Source organism: Alosa alosa, chromosome 1 (assembly GCF_017589495.1).
Source record: "Alosa alosa isolate M-15738 ecotype Scorff River chromosome 1, AALO_Geno_1.1, whole genome shotgun sequence".
Taxonomy (NCBI): Eukaryota; Metazoa; Chordata; class Actinopteri; order Clupeiformes; family Clupeidae; genus Alosa; species Alosa alosa.
Window position 1 is genome coordinate 3,712,989 of NC_063189.1, and position 12,021 is coordinate 3,725,009.

At 46.3% G+C, this 12,021-nt stretch overlaps 1 protein-coding gene across 1 annotated transcript in view; it reads right to left on the bottom strand.

The window, feature by feature from the left end:
* The window catches only part of aqr (aquarius intron-binding spliceosomal factor), a 100,908-nt gene that overhangs the window by 32,620 nt on the left and 56,267 nt on the right, over positions 1 to 12,021 (bottom strand). The window contains exons 26-30 of the mRNA XM_048259440.1: positions 9,726 to 9,935; positions 4,549 to 4,686; positions 4,214 to 4,285; positions 843 to 1,030; positions 5 to 176 (exon numbers count right to left, since the gene is read on the bottom strand). Coding sequence (XP_048115397.1) covers positions 5 to 176; positions 843 to 1,030; positions 4,214 to 4,285; positions 4,549 to 4,686; positions 9,726 to 9,935 — 780 coding nt within the window. The remainder of the gene's footprint in view (positions 1 to 4; positions 177 to 842; positions 1,031 to 4,213; positions 4,286 to 4,548; positions 4,687 to 9,725; positions 9,936 to 12,021) is intronic.

Sequence of the window (12,021 nt, forward strand, 5' to 3'; positions counted from 1 at the left end):
TGACCTGGTAGAAGTAGGGGTTGGGTTCGGACTCGCCCACGCCGTTGAAGTCCTCCACGTTGATCAGCTGGAAGTCGTAGGTGAGGCCGGGGTTGGGCATCTGGAACTCCGGCTGCTGCTGGACGTGGGGCAGGTTGCCCAGGTGCTTGTAGCGCCAGTTGTACAGGTTACACAGACTAGAGGGAAAGAGGAGAGTTAACTTGCTACTGGGATTAGGGACAGCAGGTATGGACAAGAGTTAACATCCTACTGGGATTAGGGACAGCAGGTATGGACAAGAGTTAACATCCTACTGGGATTAGGGACAGTAGGTATGGACAAGAGTTAACTTCCTACTGGGATTAGGCACAGCAGACATGGACAAGAGTTAACTTCCTACTGGGATTAGGGACAGCAGGTATGGACAAGAGTTAACATCCTACTGGGATTAGGGATAGTAGGTATGGACAAGAGTTAACATCCTACTGGGATTAGAGATAGTAGGTATGGACAAGAGTTAACATCCTACTGGGATTAGGGAGAGTAGGTATGGACAAGAGTTAACATCCTACTTCCTACTGGGATTAGGGACAGTAGATATGGATACAGGGTGGCCACATGCTCTGACTAAGTGATGCATGTTAGTGTGCATGTCTTTCACTGGTAGGATGCAATGACACCTCCCACTGAATTACTGTATTTAATTTAGTCCAAGAATCCCCCACCCTATATGGTGGGATCACATGCAAGTATTGCTTTAGATGACACACACACACAGAGACACACACACACACACAGACACACACACACACACACACACACACAGACACACACACACACAGAGTCCTAGGTGCCCAGCTCACCTGGCGCGGGCTCGTCCCTGGGCATCCAGGTCGACGGTGGGCACGCCCAGGCGGACGAAGCGAGTGAAGAGCGACTGCTCCATGTTGGAGTACTTCTGGAAGGCCATGTTCTTGATGACCGGGGGCAGCTGGTGGTGGTCCCCGATCATGATCCAGCGCTTCAGGCGACTGTAGCCATCCTCAGGGTTCTAGAACACCACACACACGCATTCCATGGAATTCCATGAGACTTCAATGACAATGCTTCTACAACAACCCAGGTGACCACAATGACTGAAATTCTAGTGAAAGAATGTTTCTAATGGTTACATTCTACAGACATGAGTGGGAGTACATAGATTTCGGCTTTGAAAGCCGGAGCAGCAAATGAGTCTCTCTCAAGATAACCCAGACAAGCTAAAAGCCCAAATGATGATGTTTAAGGAAGAGTCTGTAACGCTATGGCAACAGGGTTTGTGTCTCTAGACTTGGAGAGCGACACCAAAACAAAAGTGTGCGTCTGTTGGTGGAACCAAAGCAGCCTGTTGTTAATTAGCGGACGGCACCAGCAGGCGTCCCTGAGTGCTCCTGAGAGGCACTGTTCTTTTCTCCGGAACTTTCCATCTCGTTAGCTCTCCTATGGGAAGTGCTGTGGCCATCGGTGCCTAAGTGAGCCTGATTAATGACTTTGTGCTCCCTGTGCAAACATGGGCGCCTCTGCTTGTTTAGCAGTGTGTGTGTGTGAGAGAGAGAGAGAGATTATTCCACAGAGGCTGACCACTGGCAACGTGAGTGAGTGTATGTGTCTGTGTGTCTTGTTCCACAGAGACATTGGCACTGTGTTTGAGGGTCTCTGAGTGAGTGAGTGAGTGAGTGTGTGTGTGTGTGTGTGTGTGTGTTTGTTTGTGTGTGTGTGTGTGTGTGGGTGTGTGTGTGTGTGTGTACGTACTAACTGAAGCTGAACAGGGACAGGTGGCAAGGGGACAGGAGAGCGCAATCTGGGATGCTCTCAACAAATCCTACTCCAGCTTGCCTTCAGTGAGCCAACACACACACACACACACACACACACAGGTGAACAAACATATGCTTTATCCTCTCATCTCTCTCTCTCTCCATCTCTCTCCCTCACCATCTCTCTCTACTGTACCTCCATCTCTCTCCCTCTCCATCTCACTCCCTCTCACTCCCTCTCCCCATCTCTCTCCCTCCATCTCTCTCTACCTCCATCTCACTCCCTCTCCCTCTCCCCATCTCTCTCCCTCCATCTCTCTCCCTCCATCTCACTCCCTCTCTCCATCTCACTCCCTCTCTCCATCTTACTCCCTCTCTCCATCTAGAGGGCATCTGTTTGCTCTGAGCCAACTCCTCTGCACCTCCCGCTGCCCATTTCTCACATGCTGGTTGATAACCATGCAGTCAACGCACTCTCTTACACACACACACACACACACACACACACACACACACACACAACACACACACACAACACACACACACCACACACACACACCACACACACACACACACCACACTCTCACCACACCAGGCCCCCTAATGATCAATGAATAACAGTGAACCAGCTTATGTTTCAATTCCCGTTAATATCAGCAGATTCTACATCTTTCTCCCTCTCTCTCTCTCTCTATGTGTGTGTGTGTGTGCGTGTGCGCGTCTGTTGAGGAGTAGTGATCTTGTGCTTTATTGCAGCTGAAAAGAGGCATGGGTGGAGATGGGAATAATTTTATATGACCTTTTCTTGCCCCAGACTAGAGGCTTAGCCACATTTACATTGAGAGTGTATTCTCTCTCTCTTCCTTTGATCTATTCAATGCAGATGTAGGTGTGAAATGCTCCCCACTGGCTGGGCACCATTTGCTTCTACCATCTGTTCCACAAACTCCTTTGTTCTGTCTTTGGTTAGACAAAGACCCTAGGTTAAACTTTAGCTGAATTATATGTTTGTGTTATTAACTGTAAATGTATTCATGTTTGGTATGATTTTTATAGTCTCAGTACAAGGAGTACAATTATTTAAGTGTAAGAATGTTTAGAACATCCTGTATAGCATTTCTACCTGAGGAGCCTGCCTAATATGTTAATAGCAAGTAGGTGTGTGTAGGTGTGTCTGGGTGTGGCCGACTGGAACGGCGGGAAGAGAAGACCAATCACAGGACGTTGTACCTATGATCACCACGTGAACCACACCCTTGCAAATTGAGCATAAAAGGCCAGCCTCTTCCGGTAATCTTTAGAATTGTAGTCGATGCTTCCGAGCTGAAAGCTGTATTCTCCCTTGACGCGCGTTATTGTAAAGTAAAGCCTGAATCTTGGCTATCTGGAATCCTGCCGAAGTCTGCTGTGTTTTTGTCAAGTAATTATATCCACCCACAATTACTTTCAGTGGGTTAGAGGTGAATTGACTGAAAGTGGTTATAATATGAGTTATGTGGGTATAATGTGTGGTGTGTGTGTGTGTGTGTGTGTGTGTTGTGTTGTTGTTGCCTGTTGAATAGAGATGAACTGGTGCTTGACTGCGGTCAGATAAGTGGGTACGTGAGTTGGAGGTGAATTGAGTGTGGTCACAATGTTAGCCATCCATACCTCTAGGCTATAAACTATCAATATCCAAAGTAGCCGACGGTTATGTATTCGCGTTTTCTTTCTCTAGGTTGAACACATTTCATAGCTAACCAATTAAATATTTAGGGCTTTGAAAGATAAGAATTTCAGCTGTTTTCTCCCAGGAACAGCGATGCTGTAGCTTAGCGTGGATACGCCTGACTGTTAATCGGCTTTAATATAGTTGGACATCGCCCAGTGTCAATCAATCAGTCGACCTCTAATTATAACGGGTAGAATGATCAAGACTAGCCTGGGAATACACATACGAACCTTTGACAAATTTGGGATTTGCTCTGCAGGTCCGTCTGGCCAAGAGGCCATTGAAGCCCATTTCCAATGTCCCTAAAACCTGGGCACGCAAATACCAGAATGGACGTGTATTTCACGGGCATTTACGTCCGGAATGGATGTGTAATGGACGGGCATTTAAGACCTTCGTCTACAACAACGATTTGGTAAGAGTTTAATGCACCAATTTAGGTTTAATTTCACTGCTAGTTACGCCCCTGTTAGAAGTCTTACGTCTATGAACCTTTTCAGGATCCACTCTCAATTCTAATTGAGAAGGTCTGCGTGCCAACCAGGCTAGATGAAGGTAGCTGTTTTGAGCTCATTTTGTGTTTTCAGTGGGGTTCGGAATGTTGAATAAGTCCGTGGCTCACCTGAACGCAGAGTGACGGAGGAGTGTGTGGCTCACCTGAACGCAGGATGACAGAGGAGTGTGTGGCTCACCTGAACGCAGTATGACGGAGGAGTGTGTGGCTTACCTGCAGGAGCAGAGGGATGAACGTCTCAATCTCCAGGATCTGAGCGGACTCCTCCATCAGGATGTTGTCATACTAGAAAGAGAAGACAACGCAGGAGTAAGTGTGTGTGTGTGTGTGTGTGTGTGTGTGTGTGTGTGTGTGTGTGTGTGTGTGTGTGAGTGAGTGTGAGAGAGAGAGGGAGAGAGAGAGAGAGAGGAAGAGGGAGAGAGAGAGAGAGGAAAAGAGAGAGGGAGGGAGAGAGAGAGAGAGACACGGAGTGTGACAACATGTGTGAGTGCTTAAATTCTACAGGGTGTGTGTGTGTGTGTGTGTGTGTGTGTGTGTGTGTGTGTCACCTTGAAGCCCAGCTCTACCAGGTCGTGCCGCTTGAGCGCAGCGTGTGTGCAGGTCATGGCGATGATCTTGGCCTCCTTCACCAGCAGGTACTTGGACCGGTCCAGACCACTGCGCAGCAGCTCGAAGGCTCGGAACTCCTGAGGGGGAGAACCACACAACGGTTCCGTAAAGCCCTGCTCATTCCTCATCAGAACGGTTCCGTAAAGCCCTGCTCATTCCTCATCAGAACGGTTCTGTAAACCTTTCGCTATGTGAAGTTTGCTTTTTGTTTTTGATATTGAAAATGTCAAGAAATGACCTAGAAACAGCAACACCACGTGAACGTGAACACACACACACACACTTCTTAATGAAAAGTTCCAAAGCATGCCAGAGGTTTCAGGCTTTCCTAATGAAACTCCATGAAGTCCATCTAATAGCTATATTAATGGATCCACATGTCTGCTTGGTCTGATGTGATGAAAAACCCCAAACTGAAAAGCTCAAGGCACTTGTTGTGGCGAGTCAAGACATCTCAACCTTGTGTGGAGCAGTATGCAGGCATTTTCTTCATACAGATCTGCCTGATGACAGCTAAAAGTTGCTGTGTGTCTAATGGCAAAACAGCCACAGCTAACACACACACACACACACACACACACACACACACACACACACACACACACACACACACACACACACACACACACACACACACACACACACACACACACACACACACACACACACACACACACACACAGAATGGTAAACTCCATCCTAAATAACCACACAATATCCTAATGGATAATTAAGCTCTGGTCATCAAATGTGTGACCAAGCAAGCCCATCTTCAGTGGTCAATAATGATGTAATTATTATGTGCAGCACATTTGGTCATGATGTGATCTGTTAAAATATCTCAACCAGAACAGAAAATAAGATTAATGATGCCACTGCATCACTGACACATATTCAACTACACCCACACCGACTAGCAAATATCCCATCATGCCATACAACTACACCCACACCGACTAGCAAATATCCCATCATGGCATACAACTACACCCACACCGACTAGCAAATATCCCATCATGCCATACAACTACACCCACACACGACACCCAATATCCCATCATGCCAAATATCCCACCGACTAGCAAATATCCCATCATGCCATACAATGACACACGACCACCCACACAAGCAAAACACGTAGCGATGTTACCACATGGCAAACACGTCCACATCTACAAACACACAACCTCACCGGCAAATAATGATGTTACTACATATATGAACATGAAAATACTGCTGTTAATGCATGGCTAACATTGATATACACAAACAATGGTTCTAATGCATGGCTAACATTTATATATACACAAACAATGGTTCTAATGCATGGCTAACATTTATATATACACAAACAATGGTTCTAATGCATGGCTAACACAGTGTAAGTCTACGCAGGCCCACCCTGAGAAATAAATACAGATAATGCGTGGCTAACGTATATACATCTGTGCAGAGCCCGGCCTACATGGTAAGTGAGGATTCTCCTGCATGGAGAGTAAGGGTTCTAGTAAGGGTTCTCTCGTTGTTTCGCTCAATTGACACTATGCGACAGTCAGACGCTCGCGAGCACTTCCACCCACTCCAGCACATGGGAGACTCAACCTCACAGACGGGGGGGGGGGGGGGGAGGGAGACGGACAGGTCAGGAGGACAAACGGATAACAGCGGTCAGTCCTCCTCAGCCAATCCCATGATGCACGTGGATCAGGAGCAGGATGGGAGGGGTGTATGTGTGTGTGTGTGTGTGTGTGTGTGTGTGTGGTGGTGGTGAGGGGGGGTTGGAGTGGCCAATCAGCTATTTCAGGACACTGCTGCTGCTGCCGCGCTACCGTTCTGTTCTGTGTGGAGTGGAGGCCGACCTAGCTGTGTGTGTGTGTGTGTGTGTGTGTGTGTGTGTGTGTGTGTGTTTGTGGCGTGAGTGGGGGGATGACCTAGCGCTGAGTGTGTGTGTGTGCGTGTGAATGTGTGTGTGTGTGTGTGTGTGTGTGTGTGTGTGTGTGTGTGTGTGTGTGTGGGGGTGACCTAAGGGAGTGACCTGCTGGGTGCATGCATAATTGATGTGTTACTATTTCAGCATTAATATTAAACCCGATCAAAACATGCAGTATTGATGGGACTATTTTTAACCCCGGCTCAGCCGAGTCCACTGGGGTGAAACTTGCCCTGTGTCTTCCTGCCAAGGACATGTGTGTGTGTGTGTGTGTGTGTGTGTGTGTGTGTGTGAGTGTGTGAGCACAGAGCTGAGCATGATAACGAGACAGAACATCTCCCTGCCTCTGGTAAAAGCCAAGACTGCTGGCAGCAGGGTTCGGTTCACCCTCATTCCATCAGAAACACGGTGCGCACACACACCAGCAAAACACACACACACACACACACCAGCAGAACACACACACACACACAAACACAAACCAGCAGAACACACACACACACCAGCAGAACGCAGAACACACACACACACAGCGCTAGGTCGGCCACCACACACACACACACACACACACGCTGCACTCTGCTACGGAACAAAGGCATAGAGTTGCACAGTAAGGAATCAGGAAGCTGAGCACAGACATCCAGACTGACACTCCCTACCAGAGACAGGCACGGAGGGAGGGGGAGCATGTGGAGGGTTGTGTGTGTGTGTGTGTGTGTTTTTTTTTTTTTTTTTGAACTGAATTGAATTGAACAACCAGAAGCGATAATGATAAGGCAGAATCTACCAGGGGGTATACACACATACACACACACAACCAACCACACACACACACACAACCAACCAACCACACACACAACCAACCAACCACACAAACACACACATACACACACACACACACACACACACACACACACACACACACACACACACACACACACACACACACACACACACACACACACACACAGTGACCCTTTTAATTTGTGCTTGGAGAGAGAAGAAGCAGATTGGTGGAAAGGTGATATGAGGATCCAGATTGGGTCCATCTGAAATGAGACGATATCTGATATCTGAGCATCAACTGGACCGGGCTGGACCGGGCTGGGACACAATATTATGCCCCAAGCCAATAAGGGCTTTATTGCTTTCCTCTGCTTGTCTGCTGCCACCATAAATCTGTAATGTCCTCGCTATCACTCAGTAAACATTGGGCCTGCCCAAGGGGACACGCCAAAAAGCAGGGGCACTCCAGGTGCATTGTGGGAAGGCAGAGGGAGGCGGAGCGGTGGCAATGTGCCACCGAGAGGAGAGGATGTGTGTGTGTGTGTGTGTGTCTGTGTGTGTGTGTGTGTGTCTGTGTGTGTCTGTGTGTGTCTGTGTGTGTGGATCCGAGAGAGGAGAGGGTGTGTGTGTGTGTGTGTCTGTGTTTGTGTGTGTGTGTGTGTCTGTGTGTGTGTGTGTGTGTGTGTGTGTCTGTGTGTGTTTGTGCGTGAGGATCCGAGAGAGGAGAGGGTGTGTGTGTGTGTGTGTGTGTGTGTGTGTGTGTGTGTGTGTGTGAGGATCCGAGAGAGGAGGGTGTGTGTGTGTGTGTGTGTGTGTGTGTGAGGATCCGAGAGAGGAGAGGGTGTGGGTGTGTGTGTGTGTGTGTGAGGATCCGAGAGAGGAAAGGATGTGTGTGTGTCTGTGTGTGTCTGTCTGTCTGTGTGTGTGTGTGTGTGTGTGTGAGAGGAGGATGCCAGACGTCAGAGTTTTTCGACGGATCAGCCTTATCTTCCTCGAATTCAGTTCAGTTTTATTAATTTATGAAACACCATTTACAACTGATATCATCTGCAAGCACTTTACACACATAAACAGATACATATCAACAGGCTAGTAGCACATATCAGAAATTCACATGCACGCACGCACGCACACACACGCACACAGGATTGCTTTCACACGTGTGTCATACGCAGTCATAAAGTCACACATGCACACACACAGACACACACATGCACACACACAGACACACACACACAGTAACGCATGCAAATTGCACATGGCCACCACATGTGCGCCATAGAAACACACAAATATAATATGCATAGACAAAAATCACACACACACACACACACACACACAGCTATTCACACACACACATTCACATCAGCCCCTGTGCAAACACACACACACAAACACACACATTCATCTTAATCCACATTCATTTTCACTCATTCACAGCCACAATCTCTCTCTCTCTAACACACACATACACACACACAGACAGAAACACACACATTCATCTTACACACACACACACAGACAGAAACACACATTCATCTTAATCCATTCATTTTCATTAATTCACAGCCACAATCTCTCTCTCTCTCACACACACACACACACTACAGAAACAGACAGCTGGTGCTGATGGAGACGGCTGTGAGGAGGGTGTGAAGTGAGCAGATCGAATAGCTCACACTGGTGAACACACAAGAGGCTGAGCTGCTCACTTCAGTCATATGGCCATCCATATGCTCATCTGTACACTAGGTAGTGTGTGTGTGTGTGTGTGTGTGTGTGATTTGTGTGTGTGTGTGTGTGATTTGTGTGCATACAAGTGTTGTGCATGGTGTGTGTGTGTGTGAAAGAGTTATTTGTTTATTCAGTATTTAATGTTATGTAACATGGAACTGGACAGTTGGTCAGGACATTTCTCTCGCGCTTTGTGTGTGTGTGTGTGTGTACTGTGTGTGTGTGCATGTGTGTGTGATGCGGCTCAGCTGACCTCAGTCACATGCTTCACACAGCAGCTCCAAAAAACACTGCCTGCACACCAGGACACACACACACACACACACACACACACACACAGCCCCAAGACAAGAGTCATCATTAACCTTTACACACACCCTCCAGCACAAAACACAGACTCCCACCCACCCACACACACCTCTCTGAGCAAACCACGGTTCCTGACACACACGCTAGTACAAAGCTGCCCTACAGATACAGACAGACACAGACACACACACACACGGTCTCAAACATACACAGACTCTCAAACATACATACACCTTCTGACCTCTTCAAACATAGTCTACCCTTCCTAAACACACACACATCAACACACACTCTCACACTCACACTTACACACACTCTCACAGACACCCACCCAGCCACCCACACACACCCACACACCTCCAGCTGTGTGAAGATCTTCTTGATGTGCCTGAAGCAGCCCTCTGCGATGTCCATGTCCTCGTCGTAGGACTGGCCGCGGAACAGCGGCTGCGGAGCGTTCTGGAAGTACTTGGGGAACGGGAAGAGACTGGACACAGCCTCCGCACTGACCGGGCGGCCTGCTTTAGGCTTCACCTTACTCATGTACTCCTCCCAGCGAGAGATCACCTGGAGGGAGGGGGGGAGAGGTGAGGAACTACCGGAGACTCAACATGCTCGATATCTGCAGTGGCTACTAGGCTCCAATGGCTTATCCAACTGCAGGTGCTCAGATAGACAGATAGATAGATAGATAGATAGAGATAGAGAAAGAGAAAGAGAAAGAGAGATAGAGAGAGATAGATAGATATAGAGATAGAGAAAGAGATAGAGATAGAGATAGAGATAGAGATTGAGAGAGAGAGAGAGATAGAGATAGATAGGTAGATAGATAGATAGATAGATACTTTATTGATCCCCAAGGGGAAATTCAAGGTCTCCGTAGCATACAGACATCACACACAACATGCACTTACAGCAGAAAAAGTAATATACATATAAGAAAACTCCACTGTACAATAGAGACAATAGAAGATAAACATGATACTAAAATACTAAAAATACTAAATATACTAAATGCTCTTTAGTAATGCAAGTACAGTTCATGAAGATTCAACGCAACTTGATGCTCATGAAGATCACAAAATCCCGGCAGTTGCTGGTAACGAAAAACTAAGACGCTTCGTTTTTTTCAGAGCATAGGCAAACATTCAACATGCTCAACTGGCCAATAAGCAGCTGAAGGGTGTGACCACACATATGGACCCTTTCAAGAGAGTTCCATTATCAGCATCATAGTTGGCCCCACAAGGCTTCCGTTTTAACATTCCATATGTTATCTTAATGCAGAGGAAGTAGATTGGGGCCCAAATAGAACGTTCAAGCATTGTTTTTGTTTTTCTTGTTGAAAGGGTCTATTAACGTTTTTCATGTGACATATTCTAGGTTCTATAGCTTTGTTTACATCCAGCTGGTAGGCAAGGGACAAGTTGAACCCATTGAACATCGTTGTCTGCAGCTGCCTCTCAGTAGGCTACATCTCTGTATTTCAGCAATGTCAACATTTCAGGCATCAATAAAGGTGATGATGAAACGTTATCCCATTGTTCAATATTTGATAGCCTGTCACAGGAACGTTGTTTCGCTAAAATCGCCCTGATTTGGTGCATTGATCTGTATCGATAACGTTATGGGAGAACCTGCATGTAGCCTAATGGTAGCCTAACTTTTTTCTCTGTTCAAAACTCGGTTTACACGAAGACAATAGCCTTTCTTAGAAGCTGTGAAATTTGACCAGAAAGGAACATGTCTTCCTTCTGAAAGCTGACACAAAAATCAAACAATATTTGATCATTTAACATTTAACTTCAACTGAACAGCGACAGGTCTTGGTAGGCAGTAGACTCAGCAGACGTTAAAACGGTAGCCTACTGTTATAGCCAGAGTCAGTCAGCATCATGTAACATTAATGGCGTTAGTCATGAATCCTGTAACATATTATATCATATAACAGCGATGGCTTATTCAAGACGATCTGCATGGATATATAACCACCCAGAAAACTCAGAATGTGAGTGATAAAGTTCATTAATTGTATGAAACTTTTATTAGTTATCCATTGCAGCATCGCCATATTAGGCTGTTATGCTAGCTCAGCCTTTAAATATGTTGTTATTTTGGTCATGTGGACTTGATTAAACGAATAAAGATAATTTATAAACTGCTTATTTCTTACATGACTGAAGCAGTAGCCTAGGGTTCAACAGTGGTGTTTGAGGTTGCTGTGTTGTTGTTGAGTGTGATCGCTAAACAATTAGGATCAAATCAGTTTATTTTGACATACGGGAGTTAGCCTGACCTGTAACGTTAGCCTATAGCACATAAGCCTATTCTGTTTTCATTTATTAGCATTTGTTGTGATTATATAATCAAATGACACTCATGATAACTTGAAATAGAAGGACAGTGATTGATGTCCACAAGCACGAATTTCACGAGACAAATTAGAACAAACTGTTCCGGTAAAAATAATCTTGCCATGTTTAAAATGCTGCACTTTTTCCCTTCATAGCCTAACTCTGGCAATTCATTTTTGGATGACTGTAGATAGTAGTATTTTAGCCTACGTCTTCGTTAGGGTTGGGCACCGAAACACGGTTCTAATATGGCACCGGTGCCGACGCAAACGGTAGTAACTGCATCGAATAACAACGTG